This window comes from Xiphophorus couchianus, chromosome 2 (assembly GCF_001444195.1).
Source record: "Xiphophorus couchianus chromosome 2, X_couchianus-1.0, whole genome shotgun sequence".
In the NCBI taxonomy this organism is placed as follows: Eukaryota; Metazoa; Chordata; class Actinopteri; order Cyprinodontiformes; family Poeciliidae; genus Xiphophorus; species Xiphophorus couchianus.
Genome location: NC_040229.1, coordinates 32,960,664 through 32,986,475, shown reverse-complemented (window position 1 = coordinate 32,986,475; position 25,812 = coordinate 32,960,664). Strand labels below are relative to the sequence as shown.

Below are 25,812 nucleotides of genomic sequence, written 5' to 3'. Positions count from 1 at the left end.
AAAGACGATATTTTCAGGTTTTACTTAGATTTCACAGAGGCAGTAAGCTGCTAGTGGTCTGTTCTGTTTTAATTTGGGCCAAAACCATCTGCTGCAGCTCTGTTTCTTTCATGTCTCTTCTTCCTTTTAGGGGCGTAAGCTTAGCCGGTAGATAACCCACAGCTTATATTCTCTGCCATTTATAGTTAAAAGAAAAACATGAGAGACTATGAAGCTCAACCCCGGAGCCTCGGCTGATGATGAGTTAAGTTCTCTGCAGAACAATCTCCCTGTGTTGCTGCTTGTTGCAGTTTTGTTGTTTTTCGGGGCTTCAGAGGAGCAAAGTTTTCATGCGTCTGCCTGCAGCTCTGTGACAATATCCTTTGATTTCTCCGAGGTGGTCCTACAGTAGAAGTTTGAGGAAGAACTTAGTGTACACTCTAAATGTCTTTAGGGCCTGTGATGAATCACTAGCTGATGTTTTGGCCTTACAGAGGTCAGCTGTGATTCACAATCACTGTAGCTTTAGAGGTTCCCTTTTGATCCTCCTCAGTTTTACAACTGAAGTGCATCATGTATCTTCCTTTGCAAGAGTTATTTTCAGAAAATGCTAATAGTATTGATAATAATCTGTACTTATCACAACTTGAGACTGAAACCTTTGATTTAATATGTTTTCAGCCTCATTCTTCATCTTTAAACATTTTTGCCTCCGCAGTTTGGCGAAGCTGGATCTGACCTGTACATGGTGATGCAGTATCAAAGTCATTGTTTTTTTAGACTTTAGACTGACCTCTGCAACAACACATACTCTTTACAATAAAGACTTAGAACAAAAGACACAAAACTGTGCATACAATTACATGCAACTTTAGAAGAGTGGACACACCTACAAACTGAATGGATAGGTGTGCCCCTTCTTTGAACTGGTTCTTTGAATGGTCTACATAAACCAGCTGGAGCACTTTTATACCTATAAAGAAAAAGCTTTCATCATTTCAGACAACCTTTTGGACCATTTCAGTGCACAAGATAATGATCTAAAGATTACTGTCTTAGGATTTAATTGTTATACCTACAAAACGTTTTAAAGTGCATTTTAAAATCACAAATAACATATTACAAATACAATTGTTCAACTACTGTTCAAAACTTCCAAGTGTCCGGAGGGCAAAACTGCCACCATCACAGGTAGAGTCTGAGCTCATCGTAAGAATGACTTGGACACTCATCTTGAGTTTACACTGACTTAGAGTTGTTGGGGTCACATGGCCACCTTGTTTTCCTGAAATCAACAACAATTTCTTTTGTTTTGTTGACATTCAGGATTAGATGGTTTGCATCACACCAGTCCACCAAATGTTTCACCTCCTCTCTGTACGCCAGTTCATTGTTGTCCCTGATGAGACCTACCACTGTCGTATCGTCCACATATTTAATGACGTAATTCATACTGAACCTGGCTTGGCCGTCTTGGGTCATTAGCAGTTTATGTTGACTCTGGGCACCTCGCTGACACCACATTTAAAGGCAGAGTTTCATGCCTTCAGCATCTCACGCAGCTCCTTTATCATGTGGCTTCTTCTACATCCTGTTCATCATAGGTTTACATAGGCTAAAATCATTTAAAAAAGGTTGCTGAATATGTTAATCACAAAAACATTTTAACCAAATCTTGCTGATCAAAATTTTATTTTTATAGTGCTCTTCAAACTCCTGGTCTTCCTTGTCACTGCTGCTAAAGACAGCCCATCCAAGTTGCTCCTGAGCCAGTTTTGTGGCTGTGACAGGCTTATTGAGACACTAATCTCATCTTCTTATGCTTTGGAAAATGACAATTTTTCAGAGTGGTGTCAATAATATTTGGTTTCCTTGTACCTCTTCAGCTTACTCGTCTGATGATGCTGTCATTCAGAGGATAACAGACACCCTCAAAGGCAATAAACCTTGTAGCTGTTATGATAATGTCTCCTACAGCAGTGGTCTCCAACCCCAGGGCCGCGGACCGGTACCGGTCCGTGGACCAATGGGTACCGGGCCGCGCAAGAAATAATTGAATACTTCCGTTTTATGTGTTGAGTCTGGAGGATCTTTTATTTTGAAAATCCTTTAACCGGATTCTGTCGGTTACGTCTTGTGCGCCAACATTGAGTGCACAAGCAGCAGAATGAGTTAGAAACAGCAGCAACATCATCGGTGTCGGTCGTCTTACAAGAACTTAATTCCTTTAAATGATTAAACTCAATTAAGCAGTCATCATCCAATCATTGTCATCTGCTAATCCAAGACTGGGTTGAGAGAGTATTAGGTCAACCTACACATTGCTTTCCACAGCAACACTCCCCAACTCAGACTACAGCATCACCTGCACTATGACAGACTAGGCCTCTGTCTATCTATCCATCCATCCATCCATCTTTCATTTCATTCTATGATGATGATGATGATGATGATAATTTTCTATCATCATACCTTGACATGACAAAGTGATATTCAAACTCCTCTTCTTGAACATTTTGAGCATCTTTTTCTTGCAAAGAACAATGTTCTCGGATTTAAAACATTGAAATATCTATAAGCTAACCTACAAGGACACAAAATGAATCATGTTAGTCCACAAGCTACAGCTTGAAAGGTCTCAGATTCAATTGGTCACAGATAAAAGTTTGTTATTCAAGGACAAGGGGATTGTCCAGGGAATGTAATGTTTGTTTCATAATTGGTTACTGTTTGATGTTTTTATGATGTACAGCACTTTGAACTGTCTTGTTGCTGAAATGTGCTAGAAAAATGAACTTGACTTGACTTGCTTGGATAGTCTGTAGGCCCCCTCAAGGAGCATGGCTGATTCCTGAGACCCCTTGCTTATTGAAAATAAATGTTTCAACAGAGGAGAAGACAAATGCTCATTTTTAATGAACGAAGTAAAGTGTAATGGCAGGGCTGAAGTTTGGGTTTTGGTGGTGGTTGAGAACAAAAAGACAAGCCATTACAATCTATGGAAAGTTCTTGCATAATGTCTCTTTAGAAAGAAAAGGCCATAACTGTGTCAGTGTATTCATTCAGCGGAGTGTGGCGTGCCCTGCCCTCTGGTCTGTGGGAGTCCCACAGACCCCATTTGGATGATAAATAAGAGGATTAGCTCAGCCCTCAGAGAGCCCGGACATCCACAGGCTTTTAGGGTGACAACTGGTGCCTGCAGTAGAATGTGTAACAACTAGCCCCTCCTTTCTGTCACACCAGTCATCCACCCAAATCCCTGCCCCTGTTCTCCAGATGCCAAGGAGACAAGAGACTGAGCAGGGTGGGGGTGGTGTGTCTAATACCAGCCGCTAAGACTGGGAGAGTAAGATAGGTTAATCTGAGTGCAGTCTGGACCTTTATTCCTGTAAGTTATAATGGTAATGCTATGGCAGTGCAGTCCATCTTGTTTAGTTTTTTCCATATGCAACAATTCAATACAACACATTTTTCCAGTTTAATCCAAGCTTCTTCCATGCAATTTCCTTTTAAAACAAAATGCTATTTAAAATAGAAGATGACATTTCTGGGTGTGATTAAAAACAAAATCCAATAAGCAATGCAAGTATCATATAAAACACAATGTGCCTTAAAGTCAGAAAAGAGCACATAACATAAAAACACCACATATGTATGCAATGTATTAGTCTTATGCATGAACTAGTTTTTAGTGAAGGTGTCAACTTAGTTCAAAGTTGAAACCAATGAACACTGAATTCAGATATCCAGTTTTAATCTGAGCATTTAAATTATAAATACTGTGGAGGTTCCTCCATCTTTTCCCCAGTGTTAGTAGAGGAGCCAGAGTGGTAAAGGCAAGTCAGCTCCATCAGACAAGGAAGCACAAACAGAGCATGAGGAGTGTGGTGCAGCTTGTGAAGAGGATGAAGAGGGGAGAGAGCCAACCATATCTGACTTGGCAGGGATCCTTCCGTCCCACATTGGACAGCAGAAAGCTCGAGAGGCACAGTGGGAGAAAGAAATGGAACGTCAAGATCACAGGTTTAAGGCTCTCCAACACCAGTTCAGTTTATTTCAAGAGGAGCTTCAGGCCCAGTCTTCTGCAGGCCTGAGGCCTTTTGTGCAAGACCACGCCCTCTCCTCTGCAGGCTTGAGGCCTGATAATGTGGATAGCTCACCACCAGAACCTGCACTGTCTGCTGTTAAGCCAGGTGACTCAGTTTTTACACATTTTTATAAAGAACCAAAACTGCAAAAGCTAAGTGATGATGATGACATTGAGCATTTCCTTATAACTTTTGAGAGGATAGCATGGGTTTGCAGATGGCCAAAAAGTGACTGGGCATTTCAGTTGATTCCACTTTTGACTGGTAAAGCCAGGAGTGCTTATGTACATATGGATGTGGATGAATCAATGGACTATGATAATGTTAAAGCTGCTATTTTACAGAAATATAAAATTAACAGCGAGACTTATCGACAGATAGGTTGCTCTCTTTATGTGGAGCCAAATGAGTTCACCAAGGAGCTTTATGTGAGACTTAAAGAACCGTATGGCAAATGGGTTCAGCCCCGAGGTAAGACTGTTGAAGAAGTAAATGACGTCATAATTCTTGAACAGTATTTCCGAATGTTGTCTCCAGAACTCAAAGTTTGGATTAAGGAACGAAACGGAAAAGATGCAGCAGAGGCAATTTCCCTGGCAGATGCCTTTGTGGCAGCCAGTAGGAAGACCCAATCGTGGGCTTTTAGAGCTGCAAAAAGGGAGTTTAAACAGTAAAACAGTACAACCCAGAAAAACAGTATTAACTTTGGGCCATTCATTTCCCTGGGCTGTTCACCTGGGGAAACATAAAACAATAGGCCGAATCCAACGGTGTTTCTACTGGTCTGGATTACACAAAGATGTGTAATCCAGACCAGTTTTTGCAGGAGTTGTCCTTGGTGTCAAAAAACATTCACCAGATTTGCAGCGAGAGCTCTTCTTCAGCCTCTTCCTATTATAAATACACCATTTGAACATTTGGGCATGGATATTGTGGGTCCAGTTTAGAAGAGCAAATCAGGTAACCGATTTATGTTGATTATCACTGCTTATGCAACAAAGTATCCTGAAGTGTTCCCCCTGAAATCTGTTAAGGTTAAGACTGTTGCCGTTTGCCTGGTTCAGGTTTTTTCATGAGTGGGGTTCCCCAAAGAAATACTGACTGATCAAGGGACAAATTTTATGTCCAAATTGCTGAAGGATGTGTATAAACTGATTGGCATTAGGGGACTGAGAACCACCCCATATCACCCGCAAACTGATGGACTCACAGAGAGGTTTAATCAGACTCTTAAGAAAATGCTTCATAAGTTCATCAATGAAGCTGGGTCTGATTGGGATCAGTGGCTTCCTTACCTCTTGTTTGCATATTGGGAGGTATCCCAAGCCTCTACCGGCTTTTCCTCCTTTGAGTTGTTTTTTGGGCATGAGATGCGAGGTTCACTGGCCCTTTTGAAGGAAAGATGGGAGGGGGAGAAAGCTGCAAAGGAACCTGTTAATACAATTTCTTATGTCCTCCAGATGAGACAGAGGTTTTTAAAAGATTACCTCATTGGCTCAGGAACATATGCGTGTCTCCCAACAGAAGCAAAAAACCTGGTATGATGAAACTGCTCATGAGAGAAGTTTTGAACCAGGTCAAAAGGTATTGGTACTGCTACCTACTGATGACAGCAAGTTTTTGACTTAGTGGCAAGGTCCATATGAGGTTGTTCAAAAACTGGGTCCCACCACCTACGAGATCTGTACTCCAGATCAGAGACGCAGTACAAGAGTTCTTTACATTAACCTGCTAAAGGAGTAGGTCTCAAGGCCTGAGGGGAAAAAAGATGTATTTTTCATCAGAAGTGTATCAGATGGCGTGCTGTGGTAGCGTACGGGATAGCACAACCCATGTTTGGATGCCTTGAGTCCTCGACGCGGCTGTCGCGGGTTTGATTCCCAGACCCGACGATATTTGCTGCATGTCTTCCCCCATTTCCTTCCCCATTTCCTGTCAGCCTACTTTTATATAAGGGACACTAGAGCCCACAAAAGACCCCTGGAGGGGTAAAAAAAAGAAGTGTATCAGATGAGGAGGAGGAGGAACAATACCTGCCTCTACCATCAACTTCTGCTCTTGACCTGAGTCATCTCTCCCCAGAGCAGCAGTTGCAAGTGAGAGCCCTTTGTAACATCAATGTGTTTCATAATAATTATACTGATTATAATTAGTACTGATTATATTAAACATGATATTCGTCTGAAAGAAAATGCAATTGTGAAACAAAGGAGCTGCAGGATCCCTGAGCATTTCCTAGGCCCTTTAAAAGAGGAGATTGAGTTAATGCTTTCTCTGGGTATCATTGAGACTTCTCACAGTGACTGGTGTAATTCAGTTGTCCTTGTACCAAAAAAGGACGGCACCATGAGGTTCTGTATAGACTTCGGCTATTTAAACTCTGTTTCCAAGTTTGACTCATATCCAACACCCCATATCGATGACTTGATTTGCTGTCTTGGGAAAGCAAAATATCTTACCACCATTGATCTCTCTAAAGGTTATTGGCAGGTTCCCCTTACCACCAGGTCTCATGAGCTGACAGCTTTCCAGACTCCTTGGGGCCTCCATCATTTCACCGTCATGCCTTTTGGGCTTCATGGAGCACCTGCAACCTTCCAGAGACTTATGGATAAGGTACTGGAAGGTCTCTCAAATTTTGCATCTGCTTATTTAGATGATATTGTCATCTAAAGTAACAGCTGAGAGGACCATTTGCAACATCTTAAGGCTGTTTTTGAGTCTCTTCATGCTGCAGGTCTAACTATTAATGCAGCTAAATGCACCCTTGCCAAGAAGGAAGTTCAATATCTTGGACATATTATTGGCAATGGAGTCATCAAACCTCAAATCCAGAAGGTTCAAGTAATTCAGTCATGTCCTCTGCCACAGACCAGGACACAGCTAAAATCCTTCCTTGGGATGTTGGGTTGGTACCATAAATTCATTCCTAACTTTTCTGCCAGAGCTGCTGTGCTTACAGATAGTCCCAAGAGACCCAATCAGCTTCAGTGGTTGGAGGAAGCATAGAGAGCTTTTAAGGACATCCAAGGTGCCTTGAGTGGACCTCCAACATTACACTACCCTGACTTTGACCAGCCATTTATTTTGCAAACTGCTGCATCTGGGCGTGGGCTGGGTGTAGTGTTGCTTCAAGGGCCTCCAGGGGACGTCATCCTTTTGCTTTAATCAGCAGAAAGCTCTACCCAGGGGAAACTCGATACTCCACCATAGAAAAGGAGTGCCTAGCTGTGAAGTGGGCCTTAGATTCACTCAAATATTATTTGTTGGGGACACGGTTCATCCTAGAAATGGATCACAAACTTTTTTTTGCTGAGTTTGAAGGACTGGCTGGGGGAGAGGACTGGTTGAAAGGCAAACCAGGAAGTGGAACAAACCATCAGGCTGCTAGAAGTAGGGGACTTGATGTTGAAGAATCTGCCTCTCTCTACTAATAGCATAATTGTTAAAACATTTTTGGTGTTAGGATGTTTTGTTTTTTACAGTTGTGTAGTAGTCAAAATGTGTTGTGGTTTGACTACTTTTTTATGTTTATGCATTGTTTGTCTTTGTCTTCTCTTCCACCCCTCCTCGTTTGTGGAGGGATGTATCTCCTTTATACACAAAGGAGATACATACTGTATCTACACAAAGATACATACTGTATCTTTGTATGCATACAAAGATACAGTATGTATCTCCTACACAAAGGAGATACATACTGTATCTCCTTTGTGTATAAATTCCCACCTGTGTTCATTGTGTGATGTCAGTTTTGGGTTGTTATCCCGAGGTAGGTATGCCTTAGCTGATTCCTTTTGGGCCCATTTTGCTATATTTTTTAGATTTGATGTTGGAAGTCTTGTGAAGAATTTTTGGAAAAATAAATAGAAGATATATTTTTATATATATGCCTTTGTCCTTGTACCTTACTTGTCGGACCGTAACAAATACACTCAAGTTATCAAACATAATCCTCCTGCTGCAGCCGGGTTTCTACAACACAAAATAAATCAACCTGATAATCAAATCAAAGTGGATACATGGTAGATTTCTGCTGGTGTACATTTGAAACCAATTTCAGTAAAGTGTTGTTTACATTTGAAAACTGAAGTCGTATTTGTAAACATAATCTTGACCAATATGACTGATTTTGATTATGATTCTATTTATTTCAGGATATTATTTTGGATTTGGAGTTGAGATTACATTCTATTCCAATGTTCTCTTTGGAGAAACAGTGCTGATATCTCCAGCAACTCTAGAATATTCAATGATACATCCACCTATCCATCCATTGTCTTACATGCTTATATTGAGTGAGGTCTTGGTCACCAGTCCATCGCACGGCTACTCAATGATATAGCGCCTATTAAAAAATTGACCTTTTTTGGGTGTTTTATCCTTTTAGAATATAATAGAATAGAATAGAATAGAATAGAATAGAATAGAAGTACTTTATTCATCCCAGCAGGGAAATTATTTCGCAGTTACAGCATAGAGACAAGACACACAACAACCACCACTGAATAGCAATTGTAGACAAGATAAAATAAGAATAAAATATGACATGCTGTCAATATAAAAAGCAGCTTAGAGCAGACCTTGCAAGGATTCAAAATGCAGAACAGAATGTATATGTAAATATATGTACAGCAAGTGTGCCACAGTGCAGTTGTGCGAGATTGGACTGATTAGTGCAGAACAATGATTTAGCTTTTATTGTACAGTGAGATGTCATGTGGCAGGAAGGATTTCCTGGATCTGTCCCAGCGACAGCGGAGCTGGAGCAGCCTATGTGAGAAGGTGCTCCGCTGTCTGTCCACTATGTGGTGGAGAGGCTGCTGTTTATTGTCCATAATAGACATAATAGACTTTTTATGGATTTTGCAAATTAATTTTGATCAACTTAATTTAGTTCTTGAAAAGGTTTTCAATAAAAGCCCTTTAATTGAAGTGAAAACTGACTTCTACAAAAACAATGACAAATAAAAAAAATGTAACATAAAATAAGTGATTGCATAAATATTAACACCCTTCCAGTCAGCATTTAGCAAGATGCAGCTTTGGCTGCAATGCCAGCAGGGAGTCAGTGTGGACAGGCCTCAGGCTGCTCATTTGGATGCTGCAGATTTCCTCCATTCTTCCTGCTGAACTGTTCAAATTGTTGTTTTGGTGGGGATCAGCTGTGAACAGCCCTTTTAAAGTCCTACCACAAATGTTCTGTTGGGTCGGTGCTTGGGCTTTCTCTGGGCCACTCCAGAACCTCTACCTTCTTGTCTTCAAACATCTCTGTGTAGCTTTTAGCTGGATGCTTCGGCTTGTTGTCTTGCTGGAAAATAGATTTTATTTTCTATCTTTACAAGCCTTCGGGCGCCTGTTGCTGAGAAGCATCCCCACAGCATGATGCTGCCACCACCATGCTTCATAGTAGGGATGGTGTGTTTGACGGTCAAAAAACTCCAGCAAAAAGTTTCTTTTACCTGACCATGGAGTCTCCTACATGGATTCTCTCAAACTCTAGTCCAGCCTTGATATCCAGGTGGCTGGACCTCTGCTGAAATAGGTCAGCCTCTTTTAAAGGGAGTCAATATTTATGCAATCACTTATTTTATATCGGATCATTTTATATCGGATCATTTTATTGTCATTATTTTTGTAGGAATCAGTTTTCATTTTTGACAAGTTTTTTTTTGTTTACTGTTTGGCTTATTTATCAAAGTATAAACTATTTTTAGGCACTGTATATGTCAGAGAGGCTATATGATGGTTAATGTTCTCTGGAGCAGGACCCCGCTGTTACTGGGCTAATCCTGTTTCTGAACACATATCCTGCTTTTAACAATTTGAGGATTTTCAACATATAGTAATGTCAATAAAAATTAGGACACCCTGTCACAACCTGTGTTTTGACAGATGAATATTTAAGTAAATGATGCCTTTAAGCTATTTCAGACAGTCACTCTGAGCTGTGCTGCTGTTTCACAATGGATCTTTCACACTCTGCAAAATATACCAAGCATATCCACACAATGTGGGCAGTCTATTTAAGGTTCCAAGCATTTTATCACACTTTTGCTGTTTACCTGCCTGCAGGTGGCTTATTGAAAATACACACTCATGCAATTGTTCAAGCTGATCATTACGTCTCAGCCATGCCATGTCCAACTCCAACCATGATTATCAGTCATCAGCTGATGAGATCTGGGATTTGTCGTTGAATTCTGGTTGAGTCTTGCAGGACTTGTAACTCTTGGGTTGTGTTCAATGGAGGAGAGGAGGCTGCAGACCCATCGAGACAGTCAAAATCTCACAACCACACTGGTTCTGGGGATTCCCAAGTACCAGTGTGGTACACACTCTTTATTAAAGAGTTTATTAAAGAGTTTTTATTACAAAGCCCATTTGAATGGCTGCTACATTATCAAACATGTAAAAAAAAAAAAAAGAAAAACACCACCTGTTTTTTATTTTGGCAAAAGATGGCAAAAAAAGTAATAACTTTTGGAAAAAATGACACAGGTCATTATTTGAGGAATGTGACAATATGCACAAAGGGTTTTTGATAGGTTAGGAACTGAAAATTGTATTTGTATGGCATCTGTTACCATACTGACAGCGTGTAGAAATGACAAGTAACTTACAGGCTTCTTTTAAACAGTATAGTTTACTTCTCTGTTGGGATTATTCACACTGTCCATTTTAATTTTAACACTAAAAGGACATGAGCCATGAAAAGATGAAAGCTGGATAAAGCTTCACCATATGAGTTCTTATCTAGAACAGTTTTTTGGGCACAAGGCAGACACACAGATACACAAACACAAAGAAGAGAATAAACTGCTGCTGGTGTATTGTTTGGAAGCTGACAGCTGTTTAATGTCACAGCAGCTGGTTAAACAGCCTGTTTTCTGTTTCCACCCTAACTGAGACCAGCTTGGAGACTCTGTCTGTCCTGCCCCTGATCCTGCTTTGAGGTCCAGGGTGAAACTGGAAGTCATAGATCACCTCAGACCTTCAATGTTAATGTCTTTGAAGTCAGAAAAAAAACTTTGTATTGCCTTAATTTTAAAAAGCACACATTTATAGCGGTCTGTATATCTCACCTAAATTGAAAACCTCCATGTAGACACCATCTACCAAACATATTCACCTTCCAAAAAAATGCTAAAGTTTTAGTAATTAATCATTCCCACTTGACAAAAGAGTGTTGCAATGAGTTTTTAAACTTCATTGTGAAGTTTCCAACATCAGTTTGCCTTCTTCACTACAGGATATGTCTACACTGCTGCACCTTCAGCCCTCTGAATGTTATCCCCATATCTAATTTTATGGCTGTTTTTGATGCTGTTGGCCTCAGTGTTGTGGTCAGATATGGGCGACATGGGCATCATGCTGCATTCTGTGGGGGGCAGCATGAGGGTCAACACCCCCCACCCCCAGTCTTACAACTGGAGGATCTGAATGTGAACAGTGACAAAAGCCATCTTGGCCTGGTTCTTGGCACTGCTGTGGCAACTTGTTTGTTAAATAAACTACATTTTCATTTAGCTCTCCCCAACAGCTATAGGTCAATCTCTAAATTATAATTTCTTCCTCAAAAGTCCTTGGGAAAGTTTTTGCGGAACAACTAAATGGTTCTGTGGAGGCAAGTGTTATCAGTAATGTATATATGTAAACTGCGCTTCATGGAATGGCCTTGCTGGAAATTTTAAGCGATCTGGGAATGGCAGCTGACTCCAGGGAGTTTTCTGTTTTGATTTTACTGGATCTTACCTTGGCATTTAACACTGTGGGTGATAGACTCAAGGATTTTATGATGTTTTAAAATGGTTTAAATTACATCTTGCAGAGGGATATTTGACTGTTTTTATGAATAAGCATGTTTTAGATATGCGTTGGGATGTAGCCCAGGGATGTGATTTAGACACAATCCTCTTTATATTGTATCTTTACTCTTTGGGTAAACTTCTTAAATGTTATAAACATGTGTCTTATCATATGTGTATGCCGATGACATACAATTGTATTGGTCTTCTAAAATGTTCGAATTGCACAAATTACAAAAAGCTTAGCCAATGTGTGAAATCAAACTGTGGCTCCATGGGAATTATCCTAAAATGACAAGACAGAAACTCTAAACATTATGCTACTAGTGATAATATCTTGATTATGAGGTAACATGTTTTTATCTCCTGTGAAGAACAGTGTCAAAAACTTTTATATTGTTTTTTTATTTTTATTTTGACAGTCTGTCGAGACTCACTGTGAACAGGTTGTTAGAAACTGTTTTTGTCATTTAAGAAACAGCTCTAAACTCTGATTTTTTTGTATCAAATTCAGGACCAGAAATTAATGATCATTCATGCTTGGACTTGTTTAAATAAGATAAATCTGGCTCGCTTTCTGACTTTGCAGAATGTGTTTGCAAGGTTTTTTGGACTGTGGAAGGTAGTCGGAGTACCTAGAGAGAACCCACGCATGCACAGGGAGAACTGGGAATCGAGCTGGGAATCGAACCCAGGACCTTCTTGCTGCAAGGCAACAGTGCTACCAACTGCACCACTATGCAGCCACATTTTAGAATCCCATTTAAGATTTTAGTTTTAATATTTACAGCACTCCATGCCCAGGTACCCATTGAGATTTCTCATCTAACTAAATGCTGCTAATGGTTCATTTGAATATAGACCAGCAGTCCATATGTCTTTCATGGTGTGCAAAAGTCCAATCTGATAAATTACACAGGTACTAAACATGGAGGTGGGTAACTGATGATATGTGGCTGTTGTTCTGCCCTAGGAAATTGCTATCTTGGTGTCTTGGTGTACCTGACATGGATTTTCAGTGTTACTGTACGAGTTTTCCTCCTGCCCCACTTCCTTCCAAGTTCCTGTCACTGAGAGGCTAACCCATTTTCCAGATGAAGTACTCAGCTTCCCCTAACATCTCAATTCATTCTATGAGACGATTGACACCCAGCCAGCTATCTACTTCTCCAGAATTAGATCAATAAGTCTACAGGGTATAATCCACATCACAATTCATAGAAAATCTATTTAGCTGGTTATTGGTGAAGACTCACCTGCATTCTAAGTCCCAGGGATGTTCAAATAGCTTGTGCTGTACTCACTCTAAGGCAATCTATAAATACTTCCCATAATTTTGCACTAAAATGATTTTACTACCGTTGAAGAACCTTTGAAAGACAGTGACTCAAAGCAATTTAATGTCAATAATTCTCTAAAATGTTATAGACTTTTTTAATTAATCAAAATTAGAAAAGGTCAGTACAGCTTGATTAAATAATGAAAAATAATCCATCCATCCATCCATCCATCCATTTTCTTATACCCTTGTCCCTAGTGAGGTCCAGAGGGGTGCTGGTGCTGATCTCCAGTGAACGTTTCGGGTGAGAGGCGGGGTACATCCTGGACAGGTTGCCAGTCTGTCACAGTAATAAAAAATAATAAATCCCAATCTTAACTAAACTAACATCCTTCCTTAACACTGCATCTGAAGGATGCTAACTAAAAGATTTTGGAAAACAGAAACAGACTTCTTATACCCGTGAAACTGGGGATCTTCACTTCCTGCTGTGGAGGTCTGTCTCAGATGGAAGGAAAACTTATTTTCTAAATCTTCTGTGTACTGCAACCCAATGCTGGGAAGCACAACCAGGTCTGACCACGACAGTGTACCTGGACAGTCACCTTAAAGTGTAGAGAGGCTGCTAAAAGCAGCAGGTCTAAACTGTAAATTGGTTAAAAAAACGTTTTGGTAAACTTAGTCACATCAAAAACTATATAAAGTTAAGTTTGAAAAGGCTTTTGAAGTTTCACATGTGGCCAAATGGAACATTTTTGTTGAGGAAACAAGACAGCCTATATCCAGACAGAATTTTATATTGTCAAACTATTTTTTTCAGAGATTTAATGGCCCAAGGCCAAACAGCCAAACAGTAAGATGTCAATAAAGACATAAAGATTTTGAGTTAAGGACTTAATGAACAGACTGTGACTATCAGAAGGGGATCTTCATGAACGTCCTGGTATTTTATGAATGTGTCATATTTATAGGGTGGCTAGAGTAATATCTGTTCCTTACTGTTCACAGTTCGTGTATGCAGCACTGTTGCCTTGCAGCAAGAAGGTCCAGAGTTTCACTCGAGAAAAGCATTTTTCTAACCGCTGTGATGTATTGATGAACAGGCAATTTCCCCTCTGGAATCAATAAAGTATATTCTGATTCTTCTGAACATGGCTTACAATGATATAGTGAACTCCTTGCTGCTGCCAGTAGATAAATTTTTATGGATCTATGGGTATAGATGTTCTATGGGTATAGATCCATAAAAAAGGATCTATGCCATTTTTGATCTTATAACTAAGCAAATAAGATCATCCAAAAGTCTTGAAGCACACAACTCATTCACTTCTAGTTGGGTAAGAGATTGGTCAGTTGCAGTGCAGACTCAACAATGTGCAACTTGTCAAACAGCCTACCCTCATTAGAACATTTTATGTTTTATGTTACACTGTTACTATGATACGGAGAAATATGTTAATTAAAGAAAATTGTTTTAGCACACATTTGTAATAGGCTTTAGTGACTTGATATGTTTTTGTGATAATGTTTCTGTTCTGGATGCAGCTGGAGGTTATACATACAGAAATCAACGCAAGTTAGCAGAGGACATTGACTGGTCGTACGCAGGTAAGTTTCTTATGAACAATATCACAAAAGAAATTATGGCAGTCTAATATGTTTTGTTGTTGTTATGAGCCTTATTGCTTCTATGTTTGCTGCTGTACAAATTATCCACACAAGACATTGGGTGGCATGTTCACCTCACCATGAGATGTGTGTCTTTGGAGGAGTTCAGGAGGCATCCAATGTAGATGCCCGAGACACCTTGTTTATTTCATGAAGGGGCCTGATTGATTCTTTATTTTAACATTTGTCAGGTTTCCTAGATCAGTGCTAGAAGGGAGATGGTCAAATATAAAATTCAGCAAATTTTTTCTGTATGCCTTTCAGGAGGATTAAACCAAAAACACTGGGCCAAGAAGTTTCCTTTATGCAGCAGTGCAAAGCAGTCTCCCATCAACATCAACGAGGACCTGGCTCCAGTCAAGCTGCAGTACCAGAAGCTGAGGTTTGATGGTTGGGAGAGTATGACGACTGACAGCACAACCATCAAGAATGATGGCAAGACAGGTATGAGCCTTCACAAGGGAAATTATCTCTAAGTAACATGAAGGGGTGTGTTCTAGGTGCATTATTTGGCAGTCTGAGGCCGTTTAGGGTCCAGAGATGTCACAGTGACCTGATGTTGGAGCCAGCAGATGTGTAGGGGCCACATGTACTGCATCATCCTGCACTATGTTGTTAAGTGTATATCCCATCATTCTATGTAATGACAGTCCTCTATCTGATATCCAGAATGAAACCCATGTCAAACTATATAACACAATAATATAAAAATGTAAAAAATAACAATAGCATCATAATTGTAATTGTAATGATAAATAGGATTAGCAGAATATTTGTTTTCGGTACATCTGATAAGTGGCATAAGCAACATCATTTTTTCAGGAGTTTAAATATGAACTTTGAGCACAAAGTTGCTCAAAGTTCACCTCTGGTGAATAATTGAATTTAGAGCCTGAACTCCAATTCATTCATCCTCACACATCCCACATGCATGTGACATCTTTGTCTTTTCTACTGTCAGTGGCAGTCAATGTGGATGGAGACTTCTACATTAGTGGAGGAGGTCTCAGGTCAAAGTTCAAAGTTGGGCGCATAACCTTCCACTGGGGACGCTGCAATGCCTCCTCAGAGGGTTCGGAGCATAGTCTGGACGGAGTCAAATATCCTTTAGAGGTAAGATCTAACTCATGAAGACTCAAGATTGCTGTAGGGTTCGCATTAACCGAATATATTCCATCTTTGACCATTTTAGATGGTGATGGAAAAATCTGACAACCCTCTGTCATTTTGACAGATTATAATTTTTCCTCCTGACCACTTGATGCAGACAAGCTGAGATTTTCAATTTTACATGCAGAGTATGTTACAAAGGTCAAGAAATCAAAACATTTACCATCAGAGCATCATCGCTTAGATGTGCTACCAGCAGCGGTAAAGTCAGTAGAGAGGGTCCATGGGGGATTTCTGCATCTCACTAGGTTCTTTTTCAGATTTGAAGTGGAGTTTTTCGCTGGAGAAAAGTTTTCTTCCCACGCACAGTGAACAGCAAATGTTAACTAATGTTGATATTTCCACGCTGCATGGTTTTGCTGCACTCTCCCATACTTAATGTTGTCTATTGCTGATCTACTTTGTCTGCTACCATGATGACACACTCTCATACATTATTGTCATAAGATGCTGACAAACTCACGGTTTCCTATTGCACTCTGCTTGCATGGAAGTAACAGTAATCTGATTACTTTTTTTGCAATTATAATCCCTTACTTTACTTGCTATTTACAAAAGTAATCGGACTACAGTAACTTGTTACTTGTAATGACCTACTGCCGTCACTGCTCACAGGTGACTGTGCAATTCCATGTGCATCAGGAGGAAGTGAGATTGCTTTCAGACCACAGTTGATGAGTCATTCTTAATACAAGTTCCATTGATGTTTTTTGGGGGTTTTTTGACCCTATCAGTCAAAATGAAAGACCACAAAATAATGTAGCACAACCTCTGGTGTCCAGTGATACAGATCAGACACATAATGACAGTGATCTAGGACCTGATTCAAAGTCACTGCTGCTTTTGGTACGGATCATTTACCATGTCTCCTGTTGACTTCAAAGCAATTTTTTATTAAACTATATCCCACTATCTATTTACTTCTGGGCAAAGCACCTAACCCAAGTTGTCCGCCAACCTATCCCAGTCACAACTTGCCAGTGTGCCTTGTTACTAAGCTCATCACTTTGCTCATCTCTCCCCTCTGTTTCTCCACGTTTGCTGTTTTGGATTTTGCTTTGGATTTTGTTGTGCTCCTCTGGATGTTCCTTTGTTACTGGATTCTGATTTTGTTTCATTAAACGCTGAAGACCATTCTACGTGTTTTGCCTGCTGCTTTTTGGTCCGCCTACAACACAACATGATGGGAACACAGAATGATCAAACTACAATAAAATAATAAAAACACCAAAACAATCCAGGCAACGTTTAAGTAATAATTAAAATCTATGGTAAATGTTAATATTCCTTCCAATAAACTGTTAATGTTAAAGGAGAATCTTAGAGTATGTGTTTTTTTTAACATAAAAGCAGTCTGATAAAATGACCTAGAGAGGAGAGCCTCTCTGTGGATTTTGTGCTTTAAGTAAACCTTTTTGGTGTCCGACATGTTTTTGCCTCATTGCATGCTTATCCTGAATCCAAAAGAAATAATGTTGATGCCAGTAATAACCATTATAACAGGTTTAGCTTTTCTCCTGCAGATGCAGATCTACTGCTATGAGGCTCATCAATTTGACTCTTTAGATGAAGCGATCCAGTCCAGTGGCAGAATCACAGCACTAGCTGTCTTGTTTGAGGTATGTTTGAAGTGTTGAATTTCAATAAAAACAATCACACTGAAATTGTTTTGTAAATTTATTCAGTATCTTTTTTTACAATCAGTTATTTTTATTGTAATTGTTGTTTTACATCCACAAAAATATGCACAATACAACATAATTAGGATATATGCAATGATCAGTGTCCTTGAGTGAGATAGGAAGAACTGAAGAGTGTTGTCTAATTTTCTGGGCTGAGACAGGGCAAAAAGTAATGAAGAAAGGGCCAGTCCTGACAAGTGCCTCTAAGTATGGGAAATAGAGAGGAATGGGTATTACCAGTCTACACCATCGCAGACAGGTTAGCATAGAAAACCTTTAACATTTGGATAAATTGTGGACCTAGTTTGAAGTTGTCCAAGGTGACCCAGAGATAAGGTCACTCCAGTCTCGAGAGACAAGACAGAACATGGGAAATCAGTTGTTTTTGCTGTATGAATAATGTGCCGAAGAGTTTCAAATACCATTCTGCCTTTCATAAATCCAGTTTGATTACTATTTATCAGTCAAGATAAATGTCTATCGAGTCGCATGGCAAGCACTTTCCCATAGAGTTTGACATCCCCATTTAAGAGGGACAAGGGTCTGTAGTTACTGCATTGAGCTGGGTCATATTTAGATTTGAGAAGTAATGTGATTAATGTGGCATTGGTGCTTGAATTAAATGAACATTTGTCCAATGCCACATTAATCACACCTAACATTGGTAATGTCCCAGAAGGCAAGGTATAACTCTGGTGGGACACTGTCCTAGCCTGGGGATTTGCCTTTTTCATAGAGGCAAACTCTTCTAATGTAATGGAGACACTAAGTTTCTCTGAATCCTGAGCAGCAAGAGTAGGGAGCTGAAGATCCCGAAACAATTGCTCACAGTACTCAGCATTGAACACAACTTCAGATGAGTAAAGAGAAGAGTAATAAGTTTTGAATAGCAAATTAATTTCACAGGGTTCAGTTAAGGTACCAGTAGGTGTTTAGATGGACGTAACGTTGGAGAGTTTCTCATTTTGCTTCAGTCTTAAGGCCAGTAAATGGCTCGGTCTGTTGCAGGGGTGGGCAATCTCAGTTCTCAAGTCCCAGTGTCCTCCAACTCTTAGATGTCTACCTGGTTCAACATGCTTCGATCAAATAACTGAATCACCTCCTAAGTGCAGTCAAGTTCTCCAGAGTCCTTCAAATTACCTCATTTTTTGACTCAGGTGTGTTTAAGCAGAGACACAACTAAAAGTTGGAGGACACCGGCCCTCGAGGCCTGGAGTTGCCCAGCCCTGGTCTAGAGCCATTGAAATAATTCATTCTAGTTCTATGAATTAGGAATTCAGCTCTTTGTCTTAACAATGATTTTAGCTCTTTCCTAGTTATTTGGTAGTCTTCTACCAAACCTGCATTAATTTCTATAAAGGTTTTTAAGGTGCTACGAAAGAAATTGCAGAACTCTTCATTTCTAAGAAGTGATATATTGAATCGCCAACATGAAGCTTTAGGAGGAGTGTGTCTAGGTGTCTAGATCATTAGGTGAGCTGATACAATGCTGTAATCCAATAGTGAACAAGGTACATTATGAATTTCAGAGAATGAATTAATGTATACTAAGTCAATGCCATTTTTAAAGTATATAAATATGTAGCAACAGAAGGGAGTCTGAGCGCTGATGATTTAGAACTGATTCCATTTAAAATCATGCCTTTACTAATCAGTTATTGTTTAATAACATTAGAGCAACAGTTTGCAGAGAGTCTGCAGAGTCAAAAGCATCTTACTGTACAATAGCGTCAAGGGCAATCACATCTTACATGGTGTCTTTGCAAAGGTCTAAAGAACAAAATTATTGATGAGCTGCAATCTGCTAAATATTATCATAGAAATATTTTAGTTGAAGCATAAAACATCAAATAACTGATATAGAAAACCATAGAAACTCAAAACCTGGAGGAGACTAAAATCACTGGGATATATTTAAAGGTCACTATGCTGTTTTCAATAAGTTTCAATAAGTACTGAAAACAGCAATACTGGTAGTTTTGGTAGTCCTCTACCAAACCTGCATTTGGTAGGTTTGGTAGAGGACTTACCAAATACTCGTTTTCAATAAGTATTGAAAACAGAAGCATGCGTTAGTATTAAAAACTACAACAGTGTAAAGGATGAGACTAAAATGAGACGAAAGTTCTGTATCACAGCTCAATATTACTATTTGTCAGTAGTTTTACAGGTGAAATATTCAGATTTGAGAGAAAATCTCAAATCAGTAAAAACTAATTATGACTTTTTTCTTTGGTTCAGACAAGCACTGAAGACAATATGAACTACGCTCCCATCATCAGTGGTATCAACAGTGTGAGCAGATATGGTACAACAGCTTCTTTAGTTTCCTCGTCTTCTTTTTTGCCCTTCACTTCTTTTGCTTGTCTTTCATTGTTTCTTTCATTTGCTGTCTAGGAAAGAGTGCAGCGGTGTCACCGTTTACCCTGCAGGGTCTCCTGCCAAACTCCACAGAGAAATATTTCATCTACAATGGATCCTTGACCACACCGACCTGCGACGAGACTGTTGAGTGGATCGTCTTTAAGAACAAGGTGGCCATATCTGATGAGCAGGTGAGAAATTAGATGTCAGTGTTAGCAATAAAAATACTTAGCTTTACAATGAACAAATTCCAAAAATGGAGAGTTGATATACAGTGCACATGCAGTCATTATGTAAATAGTTCAATGTGCAAAGAGCGCTAAGTCACCAGTTGGTGTGTGCAGGAAGATGGATGGTTGATGGTAGGAGAGGTCCTGAATCACATTTACTGTCATTGTCCTTAAAATAGTGTTTTAGGCCTTCACTCACAGAGTTGACAGGATAAATTATCATTCCATAATACAGGGAATGAAGCAGTGTTGGGTGGGGCAGAGAGAAAGCTGTCAGCACATCAGGTGTGTTTGTTTGTGAAAGGCTGGCCTCAGAGTATCTGTGTGTGACAGTCATGCATAGGTAGAACTCATGGAAAACAAACATCGTCATACAAGACTCATTTAGGATATTAAAGCTATGGAAACATTCGCACGCACACACCCCCAAACATGCACACACACGCGTACGCACATGCCCGCATGCACACGCCTACATGTAAAAACTCAAAACAACAATAATCATGTTAACAGTAGCGCATCCATCATATTTTTATTTTTGTTTGAAACAATTTCCAGAATGCAGATGGACTCAGGTTTAAAATGCGAGACTTGAACATCACAGAGGAGAAATGGCTTATTGAGCTTTGTGCTACTTCTACTCTGGCTGCATTAATGTGTCTTTGAAGTTGTACGACAGGTTCTGACTGGTTTACATTCCAACCGGGTTCACTCTGTCAGAACTTAATGATTTTAGTTGATGCTTCGAGTTCAGTGTTGTTCGTGAGTTTAAGAACATGCTGTGCTTTTTAATGGATGAGTCAGTTACTCACCTGATTCAGGTACATACACAGACTCATAGACAAAAGACCATCATAATCAGATTCATATTGCTTCAAGTTTTCCATACTCTTACAAACTATGAAAATGCTTTAAGAGAAAGAAACTCTGTGTGCAGATGCAGTGACCCTATATTCATTTGAATTGGATTAATCTTGGTGCTGTGTGAAAGTCTTACATCAGGACATGGTAAAAAAAATTATTTTAATCTGTCACAACATATGAATAGCAACACATGATCTACCATTTTCTGCTATGGAGTGGTGACCTGTCCACGGTGACCCCTCCTCTCACCTGTTGACTGCTGGAGATAGGCACCAGCACCCCTCGTGATCCTATAAGGGGTAGGGCCTACACCCCTAGTAGGGTCACAAGCATGATAATGGATATATACAGTATATATATATAATTATTCCTGCCTGTCATGTCATCTGACTTGATTCAAATATTAAACTCATTGCTCTCACGCTGAAATGCATTATGGGTAAATGAGATATGCTAAGACCAATTGAGTTAGCTTTATCTAGCCAAATCAGAAGTTAGTAAGGTCTTTAAACCTTTTCAATTTGAACCGGAACACGTTGAAATTGATGGTCCTCCTAATGAAGATGAGGAGAACCAAACAAAGTAAGAGGAAACAAGAAAGTGTTTGTGCTATTGCTGCCACCTTCAGCCTCATGAATGAAACAATGAATAACACATACCTCTGGTTGGACTGCGTGATCCGGTAAGTAGTTCTGTAAGTAGCTCTGTGTCAGGTCTGGTCTTTGGTCGGGTGTTGGAGCCCTGGTTTCACACTTGGTAATGCTTTTGTTAGGTCCTTCATCAGTTTTGCTCGTACAAATGACTCTAAGACTTCTGGAGAGAAATGTTGAGGACACAAATGTGGATCCTTTCGAAGTTGCATTTGGCTGAGCATTGTTCTAAATGCATCATCCAAACAACTCATCCAAACAGGCAGTACTTCTTCAATCTTTTTTTAATTGTATGATCACAAACATTAATCTTAAATAAGATGGCTGAGGACTGCAGATTCCTGAAGATGTTGGTACTTTGCACAATTTGTAGATCAATGTCTAATTTAACCTGATCCAGCAGGTCCTGCTGGGAAATCCATGGCAACTGTTCCTACTGACAAATGGTACTCCAAATAAATGTTGTATTTTTTTGGAGTATGAAATTAAAATGCTTCTTTTCAGCACAGATGTATTTTACACGCTATCAGATACAGCATGCTTCCTTCTGCTATTATTGCTCTAATGCTATTGTGGGTCCTCCTGTTTGCAGCTGGAGATGTTCTGTGAGGTGATGACGATGCAGCAGGCTGGATACGTTATGCTGATGGACTACCTGCAGAACAACTACAGAGATCAGCAGGAGCAATTCATGGGCCAGGTGTTCTCCTCCTACACAGGCATCGAGGAGGTGCAAACACCAGGTTGGTCCAACTCCAATCTGAACGTTTTGCAACTGTTGAGGCTGTTTTTCTGCAGCAGTTTATATTCTGCTCTTTTGTTTTGGGAAAGTTGGAATTTAAATTTTTTTAATGATCTTAATGACTACATCATATTATTTCCAAATGTTGATTTTGACATTTATTTGTTTATTTATTTCCCCTTATGAAAAAATCCTTTAATAAACTACCATAATATAAACAAAGGAAGTAGACTGTATTGTAATTGCAAATTTATGGCTGCTGTCATTTTAACTCTGAATTTGAGATAGTACACAAAGTAGCATCACAAAATGCCATTTCTTTAGGTAGAGCTGAGAGTTGTGTCACTGTGTGCTCCTGCTGTAGAAAAGAGTAAGATCACTTATGATGATAAATATTATCATTGGACTTCTGTTGGCTCAGGTCATCATCACAGGTCCAGCTGAACTTTTTTTTTCATGCTTAATCCTAATGTGTCATAGATTCAGTTGGTAAGACACATTTTCTTACTCCATGAAAGGGAGAATCAATGGTTTAAAACCGTAAAATAAGGTGTTACAAATTTGATGGATACATTTCAATCAAATAGTTATGAAACTATTTGATTGAATCTGCCCTCTAGTGGTCAAAGCTGGGAAGTCACCTAAATCAGATTTCCATGCAACACTAGAATCGTCCATAATGACTATTTTCCTGAGAGCAAATGAAGGACATGAAGGTCTTTCTCCTGACTGACATGTATGCGGTATGGTATTTTCACATAATCACACACAAGAAAGAAGATATGAGTAGTGAGAGCAGAGATTTTAGTTCAGCTCTGCTGAGAAGGAAGTGTGTCAGTGTTTGCACAGTTTGAGCCTCCTGCTACCTATTGTAACTGACCCCTCAGCCCCTTTTAATCACTGATAATCCCAGATCTGACTTATCTTTCATCTGTATTACTGTTAATCTTATGTTTGACCCAGAATCATTCTGAAAAACACAGTAAATATTTTAACTCTTTCCTCTTTTGTTTTGTTTAAATTTGAGATTTACATTTCATATATACCTTCTGGATGCTGGAAGGTAAATCTGAATTTTGGCGATAAAGTGTATAGAATTCAGAAAAGACTTCCTGTGATCAGAAGCTTTAGCAGAAGGGCTTGTTAGAGGCTAAACATAGCTTTAACTCAGATAAGCTAATCTGTCATCAGCTTAAATAAACTGCAAACTGCTTTATGCAATCAGATGGAAGCCACTCATTTTGTTTCTATACCATGAATGTCATATCAATAAACTTTACAAAGACACAGAGGTCCAGAAATAAATCATCAGATTAACCAATCAGGGACTTCAGCCTCAGTAACACTCAGAACCATTTCCAGTACTGCAGAAATGTTTTGGAGGCACTGTGTCTAATAACGGTCAGAACAATAAAATCGGTTACAAGTTTGATAAGGATAACTGGATTTGTCCAGCAGCAGCCTGATATACTTTATCTGTGTCTAATAATTTGACTTAAGATTTCTATTAATCGTGATAAAAAAATAAAAAACAACAGTCATCAGGGAACGTTCTTACTGGTTCTGACCAGTTTTTGCTCAGCTTCGTCTGCTTCAGTCTGACATAAGAAAACTATTTTTAAATACTGTTAATTTGTTTGAATACAGCTTGTTGTTGATAAAAGCATGGCATATTCTTTAACCTTACTAAGCAGGGAAGCTCATATAACTCCTGTCTTCTCTCCTCTGGTCACCAGTTAATTTCATGCCCACAGTGGGTCAGAGTTGCTTGGTGGCTTTCAGTAAGTTTCTAGGATTTAAACAGATAATGTCAGTTTAATGTTTGGAATGTTGAAGGTACAGAGACCCTTCTGACTTTAATAAACTTGTCATCCAACATCAGTGTGCTGGTCTTAGCGGTTTCACCAAGTTTGATTTGCTCCTCAGCTTTGTAGCCACCTCAGGTGCTCTTCTTGTGTAAGGCCTCATCAACAACCTTTTTTCTGTTCCTCCACCTTAAAGGCAAGGTGACAAAAATAAGGACAAGTTCTGGTTCTGAAGGATCCTATCACAAGTTGCTGCCACTGCTCTCCAGTTTTTACCCACAGTTTGTGTTAGGTTTCTGGGTTGCTGGGATGTTTTGTAGTTTGACTTGATTCTAGTTTCATTATTATTTTGTGTTAGTTTCTTATTTTGATTAAATCTGTCTTATTCCTGTTTTCCTCTTGTTCAAGTCTTCTTAGTGTTTCTAGTTATGTTTTCTTATTTACAGTTATTCTGTCACACTAGTTTTATTTTTTAATTTTTTAGTCTAGTTCAGGGCCTTCAAAGTCCAGTCACAGTGGCACCATTTTTAGATGTGCCACAGGTACAAAACACTGGAATGAAATGGCTTAATTACCTCCTCCTTGTGTAGGTCAGTTCTCCAGAGTCTTGCTAATGACCTAATTATTCTATTCAGGTGTGGTGCAGCAGAGGAACATCTAAAAGTTGCAGAGCAGTGGCACCTGTAGTCTAGTTATTGTTTAGTGTTAGAATTATTTTCTGTTCCCATCTGTATTCTGTCTCTCCCTCTCCTCAGTCTGCCTCCTGCTCCCTCTACTCACACCTGTCATCAGTTAGCTGATCAGTCCAGGTCTATTTGTTCATTCACCTCCCTGGTATTGAAGCTTCTCATTCTTATTCACTCCTCGCTGGATCCTTCTGTGTATTCTCGTCACTTTCCCATGTCTTCCTCGTGGCTCTTTACTGGTTTCTTTTACTTGAATTTTGTGTTTTGCGTTTGTGCCCTGACTTGTTGTGATCTTGTAACTTTATTGCTGTTCATCATTTTTCATTAAATTCCTTTTTCATCATCTATTTCTGTTCAAATGCAGAACAAAAGAGCTCAGAGAATAAACGTTAAAATACTGTTGTTAGTTTATAAATCACTGAACAGTTTAGCACCACAATACATTAAAGATCTGCTGTCCAGACTTCTCAGATCTTCTGGTGTTGGTTCTGCTCTGCATCCCCAGAACCAGAAACAAACATGGAGAAGCAGCATTCAGCTTCTATGCACCACAAATCTGGAACAAACGTCCAGAAAATTGCAAAACATTTGAAACACTGACTTCTTTTAAATCTCAACTGAAAACCCACCTATTTAGAGTTGCTTTTAAACCAAAATTAATGAAATACTAAACAACATATTTGATGTGTAATGGCAACTCTTGACAAAATGTAAAATTGTTGACTGTAATTTATAATTTAGCATTTTTGTGTTTTTATTATGTAAAGCACTCTGTTACTGGAATGTGCTATTCAAAT

At 39.3% G+C, this 25,812-nt stretch overlaps 1 protein-coding gene across 6 annotated transcripts in view; it reads left to right on the top strand.

Moving 5' to 3' along the window:
- ptprz1a (protein tyrosine phosphatase receptor type Z1a) overlaps positions 1 to 25,812 on the top strand; it is an 84,355-nt gene that overhangs the window by 18,656 nt on the left and 39,887 nt on the right. For all 6 annotated transcript variants that reach the window (XR_003593764.1, XM_028004117.1, XM_028004124.1 and 3 more), the window contains 7 exons: positions 14,700 to 14,762; positions 15,087 to 15,266; positions 15,784 to 15,935; positions 17,516 to 17,611; positions 19,916 to 19,982; positions 20,072 to 20,229; positions 22,375 to 22,525. Coding sequence is in view for 5 of the 6 variants with exons in the window: in XM_028004117.1 (XP_027859918.1) it covers positions 14,700 to 14,762; positions 15,087 to 15,266; positions 15,784 to 15,935; positions 17,516 to 17,611; positions 19,916 to 19,982; positions 20,072 to 20,229; positions 22,375 to 22,525 (867 nt within the window). In the remaining variant the exon portion in view is untranslated. The remainder of the gene's footprint in view (positions 1 to 14,699; positions 14,763 to 15,086; positions 15,267 to 15,783; positions 15,936 to 17,515; positions 17,612 to 19,915; positions 19,983 to 20,071; positions 20,230 to 22,374; positions 22,526 to 25,812) is intronic.